Here is a 25,945-nt window from a genome sequence, read left to right as displayed (position 1 = left end):
CACTCTCCTCCCTCCCACACTCTCCCCCCTCCCACCCTCTCCCCCCTCCTGCACTCTCCCCCCTCCCACACTCTCCACCCTCCCACACTCTCCCCCCTCCCACACTCTCCCCCCTCCCACACTCTCCCCCCTCCCACACTCTCCCCTCCTCCCACTCTCCCCCCCGCCTGCATTCTCCCCACCGCCCCCACCTTGTCCACACTGACACCCCCTCCACTCTGGATCGCATTGTGGTCCAATGAGTCATACGGACTCGAAACATTAACTCTGTTTTCCTCTCCACAGATGCTGTCAGACCTGCTGAGTTTTTGTTTTAGTCCAATAAGGCCTGATTTTGAGCCCTACATGGCGGACATATTATGAGCATGTGCCACAATGTCGAGGCTCAGTGGTTGACTAAATTTATGCCTCCGGCATCATTTTACTATTTTTGGGAAGCTGTTGGTCTGTCTGACCTCCAGTATCAGCTCACCAGCTCCTCCAGCTCCAATGAGGCCTGTCTGCCACATTACGAATGGCCCTCAGGCAGCTCCTGGGTGTGGAAGGAAAGAGAAACACTGGCAAAGTGCGGTGCGAATTGGAAGACTTGCCTTGTCATTGAAAGGTCCCAGTGGTTCATTTATGGAACTTCTGATTTGGAATATGTGACTGCAATTTCCATTTAACACTGACCAAAGAGGCCCTTAAACTGGACGGCAGTTCATTATTCACATAGGCAAAGGGCCTAGTGTCTCTGTAAAGTAGTCCGAGGGAGGCTGAATAATGATTGGACCAAATGCCATTCAACATATTTAAGGTGCTGCGACCCACTGGGACATTGCTGTATGATACTGGACGGACATAGTCATGATTACTTTTATATAACCTCTTGACAGTCCTTGTCTTATATATCTTAGCTTCACAGTTGCGTCTGTTTAAATTATCCTTTAGAACTCCAGTTCCAAAGAAGAATATTAGGCTCGAAACATTAACTTTCTTTCTCTCTCTCCACAGATGCTGCCAGAAGGCTGAGTTTATTTCCCCCAGCGCTTTCTGTTTTTGTTCCAGGTTTCCAGCATTCACTGTCTTTTGCTTTTAGCCTTGGGAATTTGTTCTGTATTAATAAGGATCGAAGATGAACAAGAAACATACAATGTATGCGATTAACTAGAAGTAAAATATATATATATGTATGTGCAATAAATAAAAATTAGAAACCTTCTGCTACATATGAGAAATGATATAATAGTATCCCAAATACAGAATGTGAAAGAATTAAAGCTGTCAGCAGGGGCTAAATTCAGTGGTCCCAGTAAGAAATTCCACTCAAAGGGGGCACAGGATGGGGAATTGATGCTATGTTTCTGAGCCTCTCTAGAGCTAGTTACTCTGCTGGGGAGTATTGAATTTACCCTGAAGTAGAAATATATTTTTAAAAGATATTAAAAAGACATGTGTATTTGCAGTTGGACACTTTTTCTTTCACTGTGCCTTTCTTTTGTCCTTTGCCAGATCTTCCACTTGCGTACAGACTTATTTTGGGGCTTGTATTTTGCCTGTTGTTAATAATGACTGGATATATTGTCTTCCTTTACCTCCGCCCCAACAGAAATGAAGTAAATTCGTTTTTAATAAATAAACGTAAGTTTGAACTTTATAACACTGCTCCCTACAGCCAAGTTTATAAAAATGGTAAAGAGCAATGTACCCAAAGCTGAGCCTTGGGAAAACCACTGCGAAGTACCCATCCATTACCACCCTCTGCTTCCTGACACAGCCAATTTTATATTCATACCGGCACTTTCCCCTTTATTGCATGGATTTTCATCTTCTTAATAAACCTCATTTGTGGCACTTTGTCCAAGTGCCTTCTGAAGGTTCATGTGTACATCTGCTGCACTACCTTGATCAACTTTCTCTGTTATCCCATCAAAGAATTCCATCAAATTGGTCAGGCATGATTTGAAAGCACAAGGTAAGAGATAGGAGCAGGAGCATGCGACCCATCGAGGCTGCCCCACCATTTCATACAATCATGGCTTATTTTCTGCCTCAGCCCCACTTTACTGCCTGCTCCCCATATGTTTGATTGCCTGAGAGATCAAAACTTTGTCTATCTCAACCTTAAATATATTCATGGAACATCCACAACCCTCTGGGTAGAGAATTCCAAAGATCCACAAACCTCTGAATGAAGAAATCTCTCCTCATCTCAGTCCTAAACAATCGACCCCTCCTCCCGAGACTGTCCCCGTGTACTAGACTCCCCAGCCAGGGAAAGAACCTCTGGGTGTCAACCCTGTCAATTCCCTTCAGGATCTTGTAATGTTTCAATTCTAAAAGTCCATGCTGGCTCTCCTTGATCAACCCATGCCTTTCCAAATTAAAATGTATTTTGTCCCTGATAATGGTGCCATTAACTGCCCCACCACAGACATTAGGCTCTTTGCCCTCTTGTTTCCTAATTTATCCCTCATGCTTCTGTATCCACAGTGATCTCACTGAACCACAAGATCTCTCTGGTCCTCCAATTCGGGTCTCTTGAGCATCCCCTATTTTATTCACTCCATATCGGTAGTTATGCCTTCAGATACCTAGGCCCTGAACTCTGGAATTCCCTTCCTAAACCTCCCCACCTCCCTTCCTCTCTTCCTCTCTTTCCTCCTTTCATTACGCTCCTTAAGACTTCCCTCGTCTTCCCAAACCTTTGGTCATCTGTCCGAATATCTCATTATGTGCCTCAGTGTCAAGTTTTGATTGATAATTTCCCTTGAAAAGCCTTGGATGTTCTACTAGGTTAAAGGTGCTATATAAATTCAAGTTGTTTCTGTTATCTATTCTTTTAAATATATACATTCCTAAAATCATGTGATGCAATTCACATCAATGGGTCACTTGTCTATGGCAAGACGGGTAATTGCACACCGACTGCTTATTCTACACACATGCTGCACCTTTTGTACAAGTTAACAGAAGATGCTTTCGATTCATATCATGTTAACCTAACACATGTCATCTTCCTACTACTAATCCACAAATCTATAAATAAAATACTGCGGATCAGGGATAAATAAATATCTAGGTAACAGTAAAATACTAGGGATGAGAGATAAGGAAAAACTACAGCATCTTTAATGACCTCAGGACATAAAGTGAGTACTGTTGAATTGTAGAAAACACAACAGCCAATTTGTGCACAGCATGATCCCACAAACAGCAAAGACATAAACAGTCAGTTGGTGTATTTTTGTGAAATTGGATGGGGACTAACTATTTACCAGGATGCTGGGGAGAGCTCTCCTGCTCTTCTTTAAAAAGCACCATGAGATCTTTTACATCTACCTGGGAGGGTAGACGAGCCGAGGTTTATCGTCTTATCCAAAAAATGGCTCCTATGACCGTGGAGGGGGCTTGGACCCACAACCTTCTGAGTCAGAGGGAAGTGTGCCACCCATAGCCAAGGCTGATAAACTATGATGAACTGATATTTCATTAACGTACATGCTATTTTATCCTTACAGCCAGATTTTAATTATTTTTTGAAACTTTGACAGGCGATCGTTACCTTATACTTGGGTCTGGAGTATTCACAATAATGGTTTCACCTTTGCCAATTTATGAAGCAAATGAAAATGGTAAGTGTTACATATTGAAAGAAAAACAAAATAACACATTTACTACCTTTCTCAGTGAAATTGGTAATTGCATGTTTGAAGATACCTGTCATTTATCTGATGTAACATTGCTTCTGTAAGCTCCACAGCATTACAGCTGTTAAGGCTTAGAGCAGTTATAATAGGGGATTTTAATTATCTGAATGTAGACTGGGACAGTGGTAGTGTAAAGGGCAGAGAGGGGCAAATGTTTCTAGATTGTGTTCAGGAGAATTTTCTACAGCAGTATGTTTCTAGTCCATTGAGAAATGAGGCAGTGTTGGACCTGGTCCTTGGGAATGAGGTGAGCCAAGTGGATCAAGTGTCTGTAGAACATTTAGGGGACAGTGATCAATGCATATTAAGATTTAGAATGACTGTGGAAAAGGACAAAGAACAATCCAGAAGAAGAATAATGAACTGGGGAAAACCAACTTCAATGGGGTAAGAGCAGATCTGGGTCCAATTAATTGGAGCCAAAGGTTGGCAGGAAAAACAATAGCTGAACAATGAGCGACCTTCAAAGAAGAGACAGTTCGGGCACAGGCAAGGTACGTTCCCTCAAAATAGAAACATAGGGCAAATAAATCCAGAGCTCCCTGGATGAGAAAGGAGATAGAAATTAAGATAAGGAAGAAAAAGTGTCCCTACAAGTGGATAATACAATGGGGAACCAGGCTGAATACAGAAGGTTCAGAGGAGAGGTGATAAAGCAGATAAGAGAAGCAAGGAAGGAGTATGAAAAGAGACTGGCACTAACGTAAAAGGAAATCCCAAAATCTGCTCTAGGCCTATAAATAGTAAAAGGAGGAGTAGGGCCGATTAGCAATCAAAAAGATAAATTTAGACATGAAGGCAGAGGGACTGGCTGAAGGATTAAATGAATACTTTGCATCTGTCTTTACCAAGGAAGAAGATGCCACCCAGGCCATGGTGACAGAGGAGGTAATTAATACACAAGAAGGTTTAAGTTGACGAGGAGGAGGGATTAGATAGGATGTTATACTTAACGTTGATAATGTACCAGGACTGGTTGAGATGCATCCAAGCAGACTGAGGCACGTGAGAGTGGAAATTGCAGAGGCATTGGCTATAATTTTCCAGTCTTTAGACTCAGGGGTGATGCCGGAGGACTGAAGAATTTCAAATGTTACACCCTTATTCAAAAAAGGGTGTAAAGATATGCCCAGCAGATTTAACTTTGTTTTTTATTATTCTTTCATGGGGTGTAGGTGTCGCTGGCTGGGTCAGCATTTATTGTGCATCCCTAATTGCCCCTTGAGAAGGTGGTGGTGAGCTGCCTTCTTGAACCACTGCAGTCCATGTGGTGTAGGTACACCCACAGCGCTGTTAGGGAGGGAGTTCCAGGATTTTGTCCATGTGGTGTAGGTACACCCACAGCGCTGTTAGGGAGGGAGTTCCAGGATTTTGTCCATGTGGTGTAGGTACACCCACAGTGCTGTTAGGGAGGGAGTTCCAGGATTTTGTCCATGTGGTGTAGGTACACCCACAGTGCTGTTAGGGAGGGAGTTCCAGGATTTTGTCCATGTGGTGTAGGTACACCCACGGCGCTGTTATGGTGGGAGTTCCAGGATTTTCAGCGATACATTTCCAAGTCAGGATGGTGAGTGTTGCGGGTATCCAGTGCATTCAGCCATTTCTTGATATCACGTGGAGTGAATCGAATTGGCTGAAGACTGGCATCTGTGATGCTGGGGACCTACGGAGGAGGCCGAGATGCATCATCCCCTCGGCACTTCTGGCTGAAGATTGTAGCAAATGCTTCAGCCTTATCTTTTACACTGATGTGCTGGGCTTCTGCATCATTGAAGATGGAGATATTTGTGGAGCCTCCTCCTCCAGTGAGTTGTGTAATTGTCCACCATTCACGACTGGACGGCAGGACTGCAGAGCTTAGACCTGATCCACTGGTCATTTAGCTCTGTCTTTCACTTGCTGCTTGGCACGCAAGTAGTCCTGTGTTGTAGCTTTACCAGTTTCACGTTTCATTTTTAGGTATGCCTGATGCTGCTCCTGGCATGCCCTCCCACATTCTTCATCTTTTTATATTCACGGGATGTGGGCATTGCTGGCTGGGCCAGTATTTATTGCCCATCCCTAATTGCCCTTGAGAGGCCATTTCAGAATCAACATGTAGGCTAAAGGCATTAGTGAATCAGATGGGAATTAATGGTTTCATTAGACTTCCAGATTTTTTATTCAATTCAACTTTACCATCTGCCGTGGTGAGATTTGAACCCGGGCCCCCAGAGCATTACCTTGGGTATCTGGAGTACTAGTCCAGTGACAATACCACTATGCCACAGCCTCCTCTCTAGGTTTGATCCCCTGGCTTGATGGTAATGGTAGGGTAGGGGAGATGCCAGGCCATGGGCAAGCGTCCCGACGTCATTGCGCACTTGCGTGTATTTGGGATGTTTTCCTAGAACAATATGTTGTGGACCCAATCAGAGAGCAGGCTATTTTGGATCTGGTAATGTGTAATGAGGCAGGTTTAATAAACGATCTCAGAGTAAAAGATCCCCTAGGAAACAGTGACCATAACATGGTAGAGTTTAGCATTCAGCTTGAGAGTGGGAAATGTAGGTCAGAAACAACTGTGCTAAACTTAAACTTAATTACAAAGGAATGAGGGCAGAGTTGGCTGGAGTGGACCGGAAAGGAATTTTAGCAGAAAAGATGGTTGATGAACAATGGTAGACATTTAAGAAAATAGTTCATAAATCACAACAAAGATATATCCCAACGAGGGAGAAGGATTCTAGGAAGGGGATAAACCAACCATGGTTAAGCAAGGAAGTTAAGGATAGTATCAAATTGAAAGAAAAAAAACATACAATGTTACAAAGATTAGTGGTAAGCCGAAGGATTGGGAAACTTTTAAAAAACAACAAAAGATGACGAAAAAAAAATAAAGAGGGAGAAAATAAACTTTGAGGGTAAACTAGCAAGTAATATAAAAAAGGACAGTAAGAGCCTCTTTAAATATATAACAAGGAAGAGAGAGGCCAAAGTGAACATAGGCCCCTTGGAGAATGAGGCTGGGGAAATAATAATGGAGAACCAGGAAAGCGCAGAGGAGTTAAATAGATACTTTGCATCAGTCTTCACGGTAGAAGACACTAATAGAATCCCAAAAATACTAAATAATCAAGGGGCAAAAGGAGGGGGAGGAAATAAATAACTATCACTAGAGGAAAAGTACCAGGGAAACTAATGGAGCTACAGGCCGATAAGTCCCCTGGACCCGATGGGTTGCATCCTAGGATATTAAAGGAAGTAGCTGCAGAGATAGTGGATGCACTGGTAGTAATCTTCCGAGAATCCTTAAATTCTGGAAAAGCCTCAGAGGATTGGAAAACTGCGAATGTGACATCCTTATTCAAAAAGGGAGAGAGACAAAAAACAGGTAACTATAGGCCAGTTAACATCTGTCATTGGGAAAATGTTAGAGTCTATTATGAAGGATTTAAGAGCAGAGCATTTAGAAATGCATAATATAATCAAGCAGAGTCAGCATGGCTTCATGAAGGGGAAATCATGCCTGACAAGTTTATTAGAAATCTTTGAGGAGGTAACAAGCAGGATAGATAAAGGGGAACCAGTAGATGTAATATATTTGGATTTCCAAAAGGCATTTGATAAGGTACCGCACATAAGGCTACTTAATAAGATAAGAGCCCATGGTGTTGGGGGTAGTATATTAGCAGGGATAGAGGATTGGCTAACTAACAGAAGACAGAGAATTGGGATAAAGGAGCCATTTTCAGGATGGCAACCTGTAACTAGTGGAGTGCCACAGGAATCAGTGCTGGGACCACAACTATTTACAGTATATATTAATGACTTAGATGAGGGAAGTGAATGTACTGTCGCCAAAAATAGGTGGGAAGGCAAGTGGTGAGGATGACACAAATAGTCTACAGAGGGATATAAACAGATTAAGTGAGTGGGCAAAGACTTGGAAGATGGAATTTAATGTGGGAAAATGTGAGGTTATACACTTTAGCAGGAAGAATAGAGGAGCTGAATATTACTTAAATGGAGAAAGACTGCAGAAAGCTGCAGCACTTAGGGATCTGGGAGTCCTTGTGCATGAATCCCAAAAAGCTAACATACAAGTTCAGCAGGTAATAGGGAAGGCAACTGGAATGTTGGCCTTTATTTCAAAGGGAATGGAGTATAAAAATAGGAAAGTCTTGGTAAAACTATACAAGGCACTAGTTAGACCACACCTAGAATACTGTGAACAGTTTTGGTCCCCTTATCTAAGGAAAGGTATACTGGCATTGGAGGCAGTCCAGAGAAGGTTCACTAGGTTGATCCCAGGGTTGGAGGGATTTTCTTATGAGGAGAGATTGAGTAGGTTGGTCCTGTACTCATTGGAGTTTAGAAGAATGAGAGGCGACCTTGTTGAAATATATAAGATTCTTAGGAGGTTTGACAGGGTAGAGAACTGGAGGAACAGCACCTCATCTTCCGACTAGGCACTTTGCAGCCTTCCGGACTTAATATTGAGTTCAACAATTTTAGATCATGAACTCTTTCCTCCATCCCCACCCCCTTTCCGATCCCCCTTTTTCCAATAATTTGTAATTTTTTTACAACTATATATTTTTTCTTTTCCCTCCTATTTTTAAATTTATTTTGATCTATTGTTTCATCTCCACCTTTTAGCTCATTTTGATCCCTTCCCCCCACCCCACCCGCACTAGGGCCATCTGCCACTAGCTTGCTTCCCTTAATGTCCCCATTAGCACATCCTTTAGCTAATATCACCACCGTCAACATCCTTTGTCCTTTTGTCTGGGAATCTTTGGCAGTCTCTTCTTGGCCTCCACCTATCACTGGCCCCCTATCCAGCTCCACCTGTCCCACCCCCTCTACCAGCTTATAATTCATCTCTTTTCTATATGTCTTAGTTCTGATGAAGAGTCATACGGACTCGAAACGTCAATTGTATCCCTCTCCGCAGATGCTGTCAGACCTGCTGAGTTTTTCCAGGTATTTTTGTTTTTGTTCTAGATGCTGAGAGGCTGTTTCCACTTGTGGGAGAGTCTAGGACTAGAGGTTCCCCTTTATCAACTCTGCTTGTTATATCCTCAAAAAACTCTAGCAAATTTATCAAACATGATTTCCGTTTCACAAAACTGTGTTGACCCTGTTTGTGTTAAGCTTTTCTAAATGTCCTGCTATTTCTTCCTTTATAATGGACTCTAGCATTTTCCTAACTAGATATAAAGATATAAAGGCCAGTATTCCATTAGCTTTTATGGTTATTTTCTGCACTGGCTGATGACATTTTAAGGATCTATTTACATGGACTCCTAGGTCTCTTCAGACCTCCATTGTTTCTAGCTTTTCACCAGTTAGAAAGTAACCAGTTTTCACCTTTTTAGTGTCTCAAGTGGATGACCTCACATTTGTCTCCATTTAAATCCATTTGCTACCTTTTTGCCAATTCACTTCATCTGTTAACATCTCTGTAATTTTATGCTTCCATCTACCCTGCTTACAATGCCACAATCTCATCCGAGGGATTTTATCATATGTCTGCTGGAAATCCAGATAAACAACACCCTAGATATTCCCTGTCCATTACTTTAGTCACCTCTTCAAAGGAGTCAATCAGATTCATCAAGCATGACCAACCCTTTACAAATCCATGCTGGCCCTTTCCCATCAGCTAAAAATTTTTAAGCTGTTCCTATGAACATACAAATTAGGAGCAGGAGGAGGCCACTCGGCCCCTCGAGCCTGCTCCACTATTGAATAAGATCATGCATGATCTGATTGTAACCTCAACCCCACATTCTTGCCGACCCCCAATAACCTTTCACCCCCTTGTTCATCAAGAATCTATCCAGCTCTGCCTTAAAAATATTCAAGAACTCTGCTTCCACCGCCCATTGAGGAAGAGAGTTCCAAAGACTCACCACCCTCATCAGGGTCTTAAATAGGAGATCCCTTATTTTTAAGCAATGAACCCTATTTCTAGATTCTTCATTCATCTATCCTGAAGTATAGATGCGAGTAATTTTCTGACATTGGATATTAGGCTAACTGGTCTATAATTCCTTGGGTTTCCACTGTCATCTTTCTTAAATCATGGAGTGATATGTGCAATTTTCCAATCTGAAGGAACAGTTCCTGAATTGAGAGAACCAGCTAGGGTATTTGCAATGTTCTCACCTCCTTCCTTTCAAACCACCTATCATTTTATTGCCATTATTTTCTTCATTGCTGTTGTTTCCCTTTTGGGAATTCTTTTGAGTCCCTGTCCTCACTGGAATACGAGATTCCTCCTGATGTCTGGCAAGCTGAGCTCTTGTTCTACTGGGAATATTGGCACAAAGTAATTGTTCAACATGTCTGCCTTTTCCTTACTTTCATTAATAATAACATTAATATAAAATTTCAGGTGAACCACATTGCACATGACCGCCCTGTAAATATTTTTCTGTTGATAATCCTGCCAAGTTTCTTTTCATACTCCCTTTTTGTACCCCCCACTCTCTGTTTTGACACCCTTTGCTCTTCTTTGTATCTCTCCCATTTGCCAGGATCTGCACCTTTTTGCATTTTTGTCTGCTTTTTCTTTTAGTTTTATGTTGTCCTTTACCCCTCTATTTATCCAAGGCTGCTTCCTTTTGGCAAGGAGAGCTCTTGCCCCTTAGAGGTATAAACTCATTCTACTCGACATTAAATTCTTTTTTTAAACACCTCGCACTGATCTGTTGATTTATATATGAACAGATTTGCCGCTGTGAACTGTCTCTGTCTCATCGCTTTGAAGCCAGCCTTACCTAAATCTAGAACTTAGCAATGGTTTCATGTTTCTCCCTTTCAAACATTTCGTTGAATTTGATCACATTATGATTGCCGTTAAATAAATATTCATGCACTGTTAGGCTGTTCAATAATGCTGGGTGATTTTCAATCTTCCATGCATGGTGTACTCTACCTGAAGGCAGGCCCTTGACTCATTGTCTGCTGATGCTTCATCCTGAGCTATTTTCTTGGCAGCTTTTGTCAGTGATGGTTTACCATTGCCTTCCACGCTCAGGGGAAGGGCAAGGGGGGAGCTCCCAAGTCTACCTCAGCTGGAATGGGAATGAAACCCACTCAGTGGCATTATTCTGAACCGCACGCTAGCCATTTAGCCAACTGGGATAACCAGCCCCGCGTCATTACACATTACTAAGTCTAATATGGCCTGTTTCCTTTTTGATTTTCAGACATGTTGCAGAAAACTATTCTGAAGAATTTTACCATCTTTCTGGCATCAAAGTTAAAATCCCCTATTAAAACAACTCTGCCTTAGCTACATGAAGGGGATGCACAAATTGCATTGTAAACAGGGAGTTTGGGGATTTGGTGAGGGTGAGAATTTGGTGCAGAGGGTGAAGGAGGTTCTGATTTTTACCTCCAGTATTTGTAGTGGTTCCTGTTACAGGTAAGATGTAATCTACCTATAAGTTACACTTGATCAAAAAATTAGTTCAAAAACCAAAAGATATTATCATAGGAGCAGGAGTAGGCCATTCAGCCCATCGAGCCTGCTCCACCATTCAATATGATCATGGCTGATCATCTACCTCAATGCCACTTTCCCGCGTTATCCCCATATCCCTTCATGTCATGAGTATCCTGAAATCTATTAATTTCTGTCTTGAACATGGTCAATGATTGAGCTTCGACCGTCCTCTGGGATTCACCACTCTGAGTGAAGAAATTCCTCCTCATTAAATGGTCTATCCCTTAATCTGAGTCTGTGTCCCCTGGTTCTAGACTCACCAGCCAGAAAAAAAACATTCTGTCCACATCTACCCTGTGAGGCCCTGTAAGAATTTTGTAAGTTTCAATGAAATCATCTCTCATTCTTTAAAATTCGAGAGGCCCAGTCTCCTCAATCTCTCCTAATGAGACAATCACACCATCCCAGGGATTAGTCTGGTGAACCTCTGTCACTCTCCCTCTATGGCAAGTATATCCTTCCTTAGATAAGGAGACCAAAACTGTGCACAATACTCCAAATGCAGTCTCACCAAGGCTCTATATAACTGCAACATATTCCATTATATTACAATACAGAGGGATGGAGGGTGGTGAGTCTAACATACTCCATTATATTACAATACAGAGGGATGGCAGGTGGTGAGTCTAACATACTCCATTATATTACAGTACAGAGGGATGGCAGGTTTTGTACTATTACTGCAGCATGTGGGAGTTTGTGGAGAACATTGTGATCCTGGACAATCTGCATCTGAAGGAACTTCAGCTCAGAGTTGTTGAGCTGCTGGCCTAGCTGCAGACAATATAGGGCATTAGGGATAGACTATATCCGGAAGGCAATCACGTCTCTCTGGTTAGGAAGCCGTACAGGTCTGTTTAGTGCTCAGGGACAGGAGGCTGTCACTGCGGGTCAGACAGGTGCAGTGATGCCTGTGTGGATGATGGGAAAGTCTGGGTAAGCAAGCTGACCACGCACTGGGGTGGGGGAGTGAAAAGGAATGTGATACAGGACAATATAGTCAGGGGCAATGTTCACTCTAAGCTGTCCATTCACACAGCTGTGCAGTAATGCGAAAGTCCATGTACAGGCTGCACACAGCAGTGCAAAAAACTTCAGGGATCCTTAAACACTTAAAGAAACCACCCACACAATTCTAAAAACAATTAGACGAAATGTTGTCAGGGAAATAGTGTTGTCTGCATCCACAAGCAGGAGTGCTGAAGGTGGTGTCACCTGGCCAGTGCCAGAGTTAAAGGCATCTCCTCATGATTGGCATCAAGCTTGGATTGAAGGGGAAGAGAGGCATTTGTCATGTCCAAGTAGAAATCAACGCTATAGGTAGAACTAGGAATAACGAGACAATTTCAGGGCCTAAATTAGAAAGTAGAACATGAAAGATAGTCATGTGTGGATTATAACTTCTGGATTACTATCTGAACCATGCACAAATTAGCATCGGGTCAAACAGATCTGAGAGTTGAATGTGTGTGTAAAATAGTGGGGTGAGAGGTAGAAATTTGATTCATGGCATCAGTACTGGGGAAAGAGGGATCTTTCAGTTGAGATGGACTGTACTTAAAGCAGGTTTGGACCAGTCCTGGGGAATGGGATACCTCGGGCTGTAAACTAACAAGGGAGGAAGCAGAGATTCAAGTGAGGGGAAATTTACAAATCTAAAGAGAAAAGTCATAGTTACAAGAGTAGTCTAGTGATTTGGGTAAAAATAAGCAGAGTATGACAGGAAGGAACAAAGACCTTGACAGTATTAGCACATCAGTCAAATCAAGGAAGAATTTTTTTTCATTTATTCTGTCACAGGATATGGGCCTCACTGGCAAGGTCAGCATTTGTTGCCCATCCCTAATTGCCCTTGGACTGAGTTTCCTGCTCAGCCATTTCAGAGGGAAATTAAGAGTCAACCACATTGTTGTGGGTCTGTAGTCACATGTAGGTCAGACCAGGTAAATACAGCAGATTTCCTTCCCTAAAGGAATGAGTGAACCAGATGGGTTTTTACAACAATCAACAATGGTTTCTTGGTCACTGTTACTGAGACTAGGTTTTAATTCTAGATTTTTATTAATTAAAGTCAAATTCCAGCTGCTGCCACATTGGGACTTGAACCCATGTCCCCAGAGCATTAGCCTGGGCTTCTGGATTAGTGACATTACCACTACACCGCCATCTCCCCCAGTAAAAAAGTAAAAAGGCAAGGTGCTCTTTCTGAACAGATGAAGCATTCGTAACAAGATGTATGAGTTAATAGCACAAATAGAGATAAATGGGTTTTCTATCATTGCCATTTCATGGAGTTTCTCAGTTTTCAGAATTTTTGATGTTTCAAAAAGAGAGACAAAATGGAAAGGAGGTGGGGTTGGGGGATTGTGTGGTGGTGTAGCCCTGATAATTAAGGGCAATAGTGAGGAAGAATTGGTTCAGAGGCAGGAAATAGGAAATAAGAAATAACAAGGGTCAGCAAGTGCTGGTGCGAGTAGTTTATGGGCTCCTGAACAGGAGCTTTACTGTTGGATGGAGTATTAATCAAGAAATAAGAAGAGCTTGTGGCAATGCAATAATCACGGGAGACTTTAACCTTCATCCACATTAGACAAATCTAATCAGCAAAAAAGTTGTTAGGGGAATGAGTTCATGAAACACATTCAAGACAGTTTCCTAGAACAATACTTCACGGAAGCAATTGGGAATAGGCTATTTTACATCTCACTTTGTTTTTGAAACAGGGTTAATTAGCAATCTCATAGAATGGGGTGCTCCAGGAAACAGTGATCATTATATGATAGAATTTCACATTGAGTTTGAGACTGATAGACAAAGGACCGAAACTATTGAACTTAAATCTAATTATATAGGTGTGAGGGGCAAGTTGGTGAACATAGATTGAGTAATTAGATTAAAAGGTATGATGGTAGATGAGAAATGGCAAACATTTAAAATAATATTACACAATTCTCAATTAATCTGTGTTTCATTGAGAAGTAAAAACTCAATGGGAAAGAGATCTATTCCTGGTTGATGAAAGAGGTTAAGGATTGTTTTAGATTAAAAGGAAAGGTTTATAGTATTGACAAGAAGAATATTAAACCTGGGGTTTGGGAGAGTTTTAGAAATCGACACAGGAAGTCCAAAAATTGAGAGAGAAAAAAATGGAATATGAGAGTAAACTAGCCAGAAATATAAAAACAGATTACAAAGAGCTTTTACAAGTATGTAATAAGGAACAGAGGAGCGAAAGTAAGCATGGGTCTCTTGGAGGCAGAGACAGGCAAAATTACAGAAATAATGGGGAATCAAGGGTCTAGCGAGAATATACCATGAAGGAATAGGAAAATACAGGCATCTATCACGCATCCCTGCTTGCCCTGGAGAAGGCGCTGGTGAGCCCTCTTCTTGAATTGCTGTCCTTTATGTGGTGAAGGTACACCCACGGTGCTTTAGGGAGGATGAGGCACTTAAATAAATAAGTACAATTAAAGGAATAGTACTGGAAAAATTAATGGGACTAAGTGGTGACAAAACCCCTCGACATGACAAACTACATCCTAGGATTTTAAAGGTAGCTGCAGAAATAGTGGACGAACTGGATTAGGTAAAACATTATAATGAATTGAGGATTAGTTAATGGATAAAAGCCAGAGAGTCGGAATAACCTGGCTATTTTTGGGTTGGCAGATTGGAGTTAGTGGGTCAGTACTTGGTCCTCAACTGTTTGTGATCGATAATAATGAATTAGATGAGGGACCTGAGTGTAACATATCCAAGTTTGCTGACAGCACAAAGTTAGGTGAAAAAATGTGGTGAGGAGTGCTTGAAGTGTTTTGTCACCTCTTAATAATTAAGGATACACACACAACCATCTGCTTCTGAACTCCAACTTGCTGTGTAAAAAACAGGAGATTGCTTTATTCCTTATTCTCCACCAGAGGGCAATACATTCGGGACTTAGCACACCCTACTGGCAGGTTTTATATAACAGTTCTTTTAACTGAAATATCCTGTTACAAAAAAATCATAAACATTAAACATAAACATCACATCTCCTCTTCCTTTAGCCAGGAACAAATGGGTCAGGCGGGTTGCAGATTCGCTTTGGTCTAGAAAGGAGTGTTGGCTTAGGTATCTCAGTTAGTTCGCTTAGAAATGGAAGGCTCTGCTGTTCCACTTGTTTCTGTTCAGGTTCAACAGTCACAGCTACAGGCGCTACAGGTTTGTCAGTTGAATCAAGTCGGGTTTCACCAACTGGAACAGATGTTTCTCAGAAATCTTCCACTGTGACTGGAGATCCCTGGAAATTTGGTTTCTCTAATCTGGTCAGTGTGCCTCTTCCAGATTCTACAGGAAGATTCAACCTCATAGGCCAGTAATCCTCGATGCTTGATGACTCTTCCCAGGAGCCACTTTGATGTTCCACAGTAATTTCGGATCCAAACAGACTGATCCAGATTAAACCCATGAGCTGGTTTACTTGTGTCATGTGACCCTTTCTGATCAAGTTGCCTTGAACCAATCTTTCCTTTCAAATCTGGACACAGTAAATCCATTCTGGTACGCAGTCATCTTCCAAACATCAGCTCAGCAGGAGATACACCTGTTGTTGAATGTGAAGTGTTACAATACATTATCAAAAAGTTCTCAGCTTCAACTTCCAGTCTTCTTGTGTCCCCTCCTTCAATATGGCTGTTTTGAATACCTGGACAAAGCACTCCCACTTCACCATTTGAGGATGGGTTGTGAGGCGAAACGAGAATCTACTTGATCCCATTATTTTTCAGGAATGTTTGAAATTCACATGATGTGAACTGTGTCTTTGTCAGACACAACCTGCTCTGACAATCCAAAAGTAGTGACCACATTCCGGAGAGCATCAATGGTCTTTGCTGAAGTTGTCGACTCCATGGGAATGACATGAGGCCACTTTGTGTGGGCGTTCACCACAATCAGGAACGTATGTCCAAGAAGTGGTCCGGCAAAGTCCACATGAAGTCCCTGCCGTGGGGGTGGGTCAGGCCAAGCCCACGGGTGTAACGGAGCAGGTGCAGGAGAAGACTTCATTTCTTGGCATGGAAGGCAATCACTGACCATGCCCTCGATGTCTGTATCCAGGTGTGGCCACCATACATGTAGACGAGCTAATGTTTTCATTTTGACGATTCCCATGTGACTGAGGTGAAGTTCTTCTAACACTCGTGTTTGGAATTTTGGAGGAATAAGAACTCTGATTCCCCATAACAAACAACCATCATCTTGCAGAGTCAGCTCAAACCTACACATCTAGTAAGGTTTAAGCTCAGTAGTCACTTCTTGAGATACACACCAACCTACTGTGTGTACAGATAAACTTTGGAGAGCTCAGCATCCCTCTGTGTTTCAAATTGAATTTGATCCACTTTAACAGGTAACATGTTTACCTGGTTCACATTGAAAGCAGTGACTTCACTTTGGGTTGTGGAGCTGTGGTGTAACGGAAGTCTGGAAAGTGCGTCCGCATTTCCCTGATTCCCAATAGAGCGAAATGTCATTTTGTACTGATAAGCAGGTAAGATCAATGTCCACCTTTGTAGGTGGCAGCAGCAAGTGTCGGGGTTTGTGACTTCAGGCTAAGCAACCAGGTCAAAGGCTTGTGGTCTGTAATTAACGTGAATTTATGCCCATACAAATATTGGTGGAACTTCTTGACCCCATAGACTCCATAGTCCGAGAGTTTCCTTCTCACTTTGGACATAACTTTGTTCTGCTTTGGACAATATGTGTGAAGCGTATGCAATGGGCCTTTCACTGCCATCAGGAAATGTGTGGGAGATGAGAGCTTCAACACCATATCCAGATGCATCACAAGCCAGGCTGACAGGTAACTTTTTATTGAAATGTGCCAGGACTTTAGCAGAAGTGAGCAAGGCTTCTGACCAATCCCATTTTGCATTCTTCTTCAGCAGATTATTCAGTGGTGTTGCCTTGGTAGCCAAACTGGAAATGAGCTTGCAGTAGTAATTCATAAATCCCGAAAACGAAAAAAGCTCCTTAACATTTTTGGGCTGTGGGGCATTCAGCACTGCCTCCACCTTTCTGGGTGAGGTTGAGAGGCCAGGTGCTCCACTGAGGGCTTCAGGAACGAGCATTTGGATTTCTTACAGCGGATGCCGTATTTTTCCAGCCTATGTAGGACTCTGTCTAGGTTCTGTAAATGAGTTGGAGGTTTTTCTCAGTGATGAGCATGTTGTCTTGGAAGCAGCTTACACCAGGGAGGCCCTGCAGTATTTTGTCCATGGCCTGCTGGAATAAGGCTGGTGATGACATGATTCCAAACGGTAGCTGTTTGTATTGATATAGACCTGTGTGCGCGCTGATGGTTGTAAACTTTCTGGAATCTTCACTCAGCTACATTTGCACAAATGCCTGTGATAGGTCAAGCTTTGTAAATAATTCACCTCAATTCAGAGCAGCAAACAGGTCCTCAATTTTCAGTAGTGGGTACTGAAGCAGTTCCAGGAAAGGATTAATGGTGATTTTATAGTCACCATATATTCTGCTAGACCCGTCATTCTTCACTACTGGGACTATTGGAGCTGCCCACTCTGCATAATCAACTTGTTCAGTTATCTGAAAGTTTTCAAGTTGTTCTAGTTCCTGCCCGATTTTGAGTAGGGAACTGAACATGGTCTGAAGAACCTTGGAGAAGCTTCAGCTTCTCAGCAAGTTTGGCTTCAGTGTCTTTAATAACCTTCTTTGAAGACATCAGTATGCTTGTCTAACAAGGACTGCAACATGGGGCTGCAATGCACTTTATTTATTTTATTCCAGTCCAGTTGAATTTCTATTAGCCAGCACCTGCCCATAAGCGATGGATGAGCCCCTTCACAATGATAAGTGGCAGTCTTGCTATTTGATCTCCATATTTAGCTTGAATGGACATTTTTCCAAATATATTCACAGCCTCAACTGTGTAGGTGCTGAAAAAAACCCAAAAAAACTGCAGATGCTGGAAATCCGAAATAAAAAATACCTGGAAAAACTCAGCAGGTCTGGCAGCATCAACGGAGAAGAGTACAGTTGACGTTTCGAGTCCTCATGACCCTTCAACAGAACTGTTCTGTTTCAACCCCTTCAGGGTCATGAGGACTCAAAACGTCAACTGTACTCTTCTCCGCTGACGCTGCCAGACCTGCTGAGTTTTTCCAGGTATTTTTTATATTTTGTGTAGGTGCTGAACTGGAGGACAGTTTTTCTCCAGCGTCTTCCCTGAAGCAATAGAAACAGGTGCTCCAGTGTCAACCTCCATTTTAACCATTTTACCATTTAAGGCAATGCCAACTTTTAGTCCTTCATCTAGTTTCAGGTCAGACTGAATGCAATGCAATTGCTCTTCCTCATTGTCGCTGTTTTCATTTTCTGTCTCACCTGGACTTGCATTGTTTTTGTATTTTGTTTCCAAGCAGTGCGTCTTTTTAAATTGTCTCTTCATTTTCAAGCATGACTTGTCTGTGTGCTCCTCATGATGCCCTTCTCTTGAGACTACTGCTTTACTATGATCAGCCTCTGATCTACATGTACACTGTATCTGTATCTACATGCACACTGTATCTGTATCTACATGCACACTGTATCTGTATCTACATGCACACTGTATCTGTATCTACATGCACACTGTACTTGTCTGTGTGCTCCTCATGATGCCCTTTTCTTGAGACTACTGATTTACTATGATCAGCCTCTGATCTACATGCACACTGTATCTGACCTTTCTTTCCACTTACAGGCTTCTGCATTATGCCCTATTCCACTACAGCGGTAACACATTTGAAAGTGACTATACCCTGACTTTACTATTTAACTTCGGCATTGTTAGAACCTCCAACTTGTTTTGCTGCCTTTTCTATGCTTTGTGCAATCTCGAATGCTTTCTCCAGTGTCAACTCTTGCTCTACTAACAATCTACACTGAATTCTTTCATTTCTTAGTCCACAAACCAAGCGATCACACGACGCTTCTTCCAGGTAACCTTTAAAGTCACAATGTTCCGCTAATTTTCTCAACTCAGCCAGGAACTGAGAAACTGACTCACTTTCACGCTGTTCCCTGCTGGTCTGGGATTGAAGTGCTTTTTCAAAAAGTCCACAAGCTCTTTAAAGCTTTAATCTCCTGCTTGTCAGGAGCAATCAGATTTCTCAGGAAAGTGACATTTTTCATTCTGATGACTGTAAGGAACACCGAGGCCTACTTTTCCTCTTCAATCTCATTCACAGTAGAAAACTGTTCCATTTGCTCGACATAAACTACAGAGCCCAGAGGAGCTGGATCAAAAGCCTCTAAAGCCCTAATAATGATGACCCCACCCTTGTCGCCATTTGAAGTGTTTTGTCACTTCTTAACAATTAAGAATACACACACGCTGAGCTAACTGCTTCTGAACTCCAACTTCCTGTGTAAAAAACAGAAAGTTCCTTTTTTCCTTATCTGCACCAGAGGGCAATCCATCCAGGACTTAGCACACCCGACTGGCAGGTTTTATATAACAATTCTTTTTAACTAAAATGCATAAACATTAAACACAAACATCACGGCATTAAAAAGGCTGCAGAGGGATATAGGTAGGTTCGGTTAGTGAGTAAGAACCATGTGGTGAAGAAGTATGAAGTTATCTTCTGGCTGTTCCTTACCCTGGCCCAGAGCCTGAACTGAGCACTGAAGACCCCACTGAGCAGAAGTGAGGCCTCATCCAGTAACAGCTCCTCAAAGTACAAAAGATGGTCGGCATTCAGAGTTTAGATTGTCCACATATTTTTAAAAAGGACATCCAAAACAAAACGATGGGTGACGGCAAGGGGTCCGGTGGGTGCTGTCTTCTGGACCATCCTGACCATCAGACTTAGTGATCTCCAGAACATCTTCTTGGATCAAAGACAGATGCTTGCCCTTTCAGAATCGGTCTCAGTTGCCCCACAAGTTGGATGCAACAGCAATATTTGTACCAGTGTAGGAATTGGGGTTGTCTCCAGCAGCTGATTATTTCCAAAGAACTGCTTTTAGTCAAATGGTCACAGAGTATCCTTTTGCCAGTTAAACATGTATTCCTTTTGTTCTTGTGTAGGGAAATTGAAAAAGCATAGAAACATCGAAAATAAGAGCAGGGGTAGTCCATTCGGCCCTTCGAGCCTGCTCCACCATTCACTATGATCATGGCTGATCCTCTATCTCAATGCCGTACTCTTGTGCTGTCCCCATACCCCTTGACACCTTTAGAGTCAGAAACCTATCTATTTCCTCCTTAAATATATTCAGTCTCTTGGTCTCCACACACCCTCTGAGTGAAGAAGTTTCTGTTCATCTCAGTCTTAAATGGCCTGCCCCGTATCCTGAGACTGTGACCCCTTGTTCTAGACCCCCCCAGCCAGAGGGAACATCATCCCTGCATCCAGTCTGTCCATCCCTGTCAGAATTTTATGGGTTTCAGTGAGATTCTCTCTCATTCTTCTAAACTCCAGTGAATACAGGGCCTAGTCAGCCCAATCTCTCCTCATACAACCATCCTGCCATCCCAGGAATCAGTCTGATGAACATTCGCTGCACTCCCTCAATGGCAAGTATATCCTTTCTTAGATAAGGAAACCAAAACTGCACACAATACTCCAGGTGAGGTCTCACCAAGGCCCTGTCCAGCTGCAGTAAGACATCCTTGCTCCTGTACTCAAGTCCTCTCGCAATGAAGACCAACATACCATCTGCCTTCTTAACCGCTTGCTGCACCTGCATGCTTGCTTTCAGTGATTGGTGTACAAGGACACCCAGGTCCTTTTGTACATCAACATTTCTCAATCTATTACCATTTAAATAATACTCTGCCAATCTGTTTTTCCTACCAAAGTGGATAACTTCACACTTATCCATGTTATACTGCATCTGCCATGTATTTTCCCACTCACTCAACCTTCTAATTGCCTTGAAGCCTCTTAGCACCCTCCTCACAACTCTCAAGCCCGTCCAGTTTTGTGTTATCAGCAAACTTGGAAATATTACATTTGGTTCCCTCGTCCAAATCATTGTTGTATATTGTGAATAGCTGGGGCCCAAGCACTGATCCCTGCGGTACCCCACTAGTCACCACCTGTCACTCCGAAAAAGACCCATTTATTCCTACTCTCTGTGTCCTGTCTGCTAACCAATCCATACTAATATATTACCCTCAATCACATGTGCTTTAGTTTTACACACTGACCTCTTATGTGGGACTTTACCAAAAGCTTTCTGAAAACCCAAATACACCACATCCACTGGTTCTCCCTTATCTATTCTGCTAGTTACGTCCTCAAAAAACTCCAGTAGGTTTGTCAAACAGGATTTCCCTTTCATAAACCCATGTTGACTTTGTCTAATCCCTTTGATATTTTCTAAGTGTCCTGTTGGAGCATTTATAATAGGCTCTAGCATTTTCCCTACTACTGAGGTTAGGCTAATTCCCTATTTTCTCCCTCTCTTTTATAAATAATGGGGTTACATTTGCCATCCTCCAGTCTGCTGGGACTGTTCCAGAATCTACAGAATTTTGGAAGATGACAACCACTATTTCCATGGCCACCTCCTTTAGTACCTGGGATGTAGATTATGTAGATTACACATCTTCCCTTCACGCCCCTGGCGGCATTCCGTAGGGATCGTTCCCTCTGGGAAACCCTGGTCCACTCCTCCATCACCCCCTACTCCTCAACCCCCACCTATGGCACCTCCCCATGCCCACGCAGAAGATGCAACACCTGCCCCTTCACTTCCTCTCTCCTCACCGTCCAAGGGCCCAAACACTCCTTAGAAGTGAAGCAACATTTCATTTGCATTTCCCCTAACTTAGTCTACTGCATTCGTTGCTCCCAATGCGGTCTCCTCTACATTGGAGAGACCAAAGGTAAACTGGGCAACCGCTTTGCAGAACACCTGCGGTCTGTCCGCAAGAAAGACCCAAACCTCCCTGTCGCTTGCCATTTTAACACTCCACCCTGTTCTCTTGCCCACATGTCTGTCCTTGGCTTGCTACATTGTTCCAGTGAAGCCCAACGCAAACTGGAGGAACAGCACCTCATCTTCCGACTAGGCACTTTACAGCCTTCCGGGCTGAATATTGAATTCAACAACTTTAGATCTTGAACTCCCTCGTCCATCCCCACCCCCATTTCCGTTTCTTCCCCCTCCCTTTTGTTTTTTCCAATAATTTATATAGATTTTTTTTTTCCCACCTATTTCCATTATTTTTAAATCTATAACTATAATACCCTGTCAGTCTTTCCACCCCACCCCCACTAGAGCTGTACCTTGAGTGTCCTGCCATCCATTCTTAATTAGCACTTTCTCTTAGATAATATCACCTCCTTTTACACGTCTTTGTTCCTTTGTCTGTGACATCTTTTGATTAACTGCTCCTATCACTGCTTGCTTGTGCCTACAACCACCGCCCCCCCAACTTCTCTTCCCCCCCCCACCTTAAACCAGCTTAAATTTCACCCCTGTCCTATTTTTACTTAGTTCTGTTGAAGGGTCATGAGGACTCGAAACGTCAACTCTTTTCTTCTCCGCTGATGCTGCCAGACTTGCTGAGTTTTTCCAGGTAATTCTGTTTTTGTTTTGGATTTCCAGCATCCACAGTTTTTTGTTTTCATAGCTGTAGATTATTGGGCCCGGAGGATTTATTGGCTTTCAGTTCTATTAATTTCTCCTATTGTTTTAGTAATACTAATTTCCTTCAATTCCTCCTTCTCACTAGACCCTTGGTTCCCTAGTATTTCTGGGAAGTTATTTATGTCTTCCTCGGTGAAGACAGAACCACAATTGTTGTTTAATTGCTCTGCCATTTCCTTGTTCTCTATTATAAATTCCCCTTGTTCAGACTGTAAGGGACATACATTTATCTTCACTGTTTCTGTTTCTTTGTACATAATTATAGAAACTTTTACAGTCCGCTTTTATGTTCCTTCCAAGTTTACTCTCATACTCTATTTTTCCCTCTTAATCAATCTCTTGGTCCTCCTTTGCTGAATTCTAAACTGCTCCCAATCCTCAGGCTTGCTACTTTTTCTAGCAACTTTATATGGCTCCTCTTTGGGTCTAATACTATCCTTAATTTCTGTTGTTAGCCATGGTTGGGCCGCTTTTCCTATTGTGTTTTTGTGCCAGAAAGGAATGTATAACTGTTGCAATGCGCACATTCATTCCTTAAATATTAGCCATTGTCTCTCCACCATCATGCCTTTTAATGAAGTTCCCTGGCCTATCTTAGCCAACTCATGCCTTATACCTTCATAGTTTCCTTTGTTAAGATTTGACATAATCTTCCCCGGGCTGGGAAGTCTTGAATATATCATGTCACATTTTTTGCATTGAAAAACTTCTGCCATGTATCTGCCCATTCTACCAGCTTGTCTTTGTCCTCTTGATGTCTATTAGTTACCTTCATTTCTGGTTGCCATACTTCTAAGTTTGCAAATTTCAGAATTGTGCTCCCAAGTACAAGTCATTGATGGACACCAGAAACAACATGATTCCTTGTACTGTGTCCTAGGGAGCACCCCCAGTCTGAAAAACTGAGTTCTTCTGATTTTTCCATCCCTTAGCCAATTTTGTATCCAAGCTAATATTTTCCCTTTATCTCATGGGTTTCAATTTTGCTAACAAATTTATGTGTGGTCCTTTAACAAATGCCTTTTGAACGACTATATACACAACATCAACTATTCTGTCCTCATTCAGAGTCCTGCTGCCCATTGTCCCACACATGACCAGAAGAACGAAGTCTAAGTCCACTGCTTTAGGCGGGATAGAGTTCCCCACTTCTACCACCCTTACTGCAATAAGTAATGTGGGAAGTAATGGGAGACAATGATGTGGTGATCATGTCACTAGACCAGTAATGCAGAGGCCCAGGCTAATGCCCCAGCACCATGGTGGGTTTAAATCCCCCCATGGAGCTGGTGGAATTTAAATTCAATGAGTAAATCTCGTATATAAGGCTACTGTCAGTGATGATGATCAAGGGAAGGAAACTGGTCGTCCTTAGCCAGTCTTGCCTACACGTAACTCCAGACCCACAGTAATGGGGTTGACACGTAACTGTCCACTGAAATGGCCTAGCAAGCCACTCAGTTCAAGGACAATTAGGGATGGGTAACAAATGCTGGCGTTAGCAACAATGCCCACATCCCATGAAAAGAATCAATTAATTCTATTGTAACCTGGTAATACTGTAATCTTACTTTAATGCTGTAAAATAATAGTGACTGTAATACCGGCAGTAATACTATAATCTTACTGTAACACTAATATGACAGGAATTCAGTTATCTTTTTCTCATGCAGTGTTCTGAATGTAACACTGTAATCTGGTAATTTTAAAGTAATTGTTATGATGCCCGTGGAGACCAGAAATGTGAAAGAATTGGACTTCCCAAACAACACCAATAGAAAAATCTCAATGGGCAGGATTTCGCTTTTTAAAACTGTTACTTGTATAATTGAACTAAAACTAACATAGATTAAACATAATTTAACAGGCAAATGGCACTCAGTAGAAACTATAGCCTACACTTTAAATAGCTGATACAACAAAGGTCTCACAAATTTCACCAAGTCCCTCAAAAGTCCACGTAGAATATGTCCCACGTTTACCACTCACTGGATTTGGCCTTTAAGTTGCTTTCATCAGCAGCTCCACTCCAGCTGAGTTTCCCAAAGATGGTTGTCACCAAAATGGCACACTCTTGCAGAGCCTCCTTAGCTAGTTTCCTGAGAGTCTTGATGGCACAGATTTATAGAATCACAGAATCACACATGCAGAAGAGGCTCTTCGGCCCATCGAGTCTGCACCGACACGTGAGAAACACCTGACCTACCTACCTAATCCCATTTACCAGCACTTGGCCCATAGCCTTGAATGTTATGATGTGCCAAGTGCTCATCCAGGTACTTTTTAAAGGATGTGAGGTATCCCGCCTCCACCACCCTCCCAGGCAGCGCATTCCAGACCGTCACCACCCTCTGGGTAAAAAAGTTTTTCCTCACATCCCCCTAAACCTCCTGACCCTCACCTTGAACTTATGCCCTCTTCTGACTGACCCTTCAACTGAGGGGAACAGCTGCTCCCTATCCACCCTGTCCATGCCCCTCATAATCTTGTACACCTTGATCAGGTTGCCCCTCAGTCTTCTCTGCTCCAACGAAAACAACCCAAGTCTATCCAACCTCTCTTCATAACTTAAATGTTTCTTCCCAGGCAACATCCTGGTGAATCTCCTCTGCACCCCCTCCAGTGCAATCACATCCTTCCTATAATGTGGCGACCAGAACTGCCCACAGTACTCCAGCTGTGGCCTCACCAAGGTTCTATACAACTCCAACATGACCTCCCTACTTTTGTAATCTATGCCTCGATTGATAAAGGCAAGTGTCCCATATGCCTTTTTCACCACCTCACTAACATGCCCCTCTGCCTTCAGAGATCTATGGACACACACACCAAGGTCGCTTTGTTCCTCAGAACTTTCTAGTGTCATGCCGTTCATTGAATACTTCCTTGTCAAATTACTCCTTCCAAAGTGTATCACCTCACAATTTTTAGGGTTAAATTCCATCTGCCATTTATCTGCCCATTTGACCATCCCGTCTATATCTTCCTGTAGCCCAAGACACTCAACCTCACTGTTAACCAGCCGGCCAATCTTTGTGTCATCCACAAACTTACTAATCCTACCCCACCACACAGTCATCTATGTCGTTTATATAAA

At 42.5% G+C, this 25,945-nt stretch overlaps 1 protein-coding gene across 1 annotated transcript in view; it reads left to right on the top strand.

Annotated features, from left to right (window-relative positions):
• Positions 1-636: 636 nt before the first annotated feature.
• LOC144695300 (uncharacterized) overlaps positions 637-25,945 on the top strand; it is a 43,262-nt gene continuing 17,953 nt past the window's right edge. Inside the window, exons 1-2 of the mRNA XM_078566203.1 lie at positions 637-1,620; positions 3,534-3,614. Of these exons, the coding sequence (XP_078422329.1) occupies positions 1,548-1,620; positions 3,534-3,614 (154 nt within the window). The 5' untranslated portion in view covers positions 637-1,547. The remainder of the gene's footprint in view (positions 1,621-3,533; positions 3,615-25,945) is intronic.

The sequence above is a fragment of the Cetorhinus maximus genome, chromosome 21 (assembly GCF_964194155.1).
Source record: "Cetorhinus maximus chromosome 21, sCetMax3.hap1.1, whole genome shotgun sequence".
Classification (NCBI taxonomy): Eukaryota; Metazoa; Chordata; class Chondrichthyes; order Lamniformes; family Cetorhinidae; genus Cetorhinus; species Cetorhinus maximus.
This window is presented reverse-complemented; position numbering and strand designations above follow the sequence as displayed.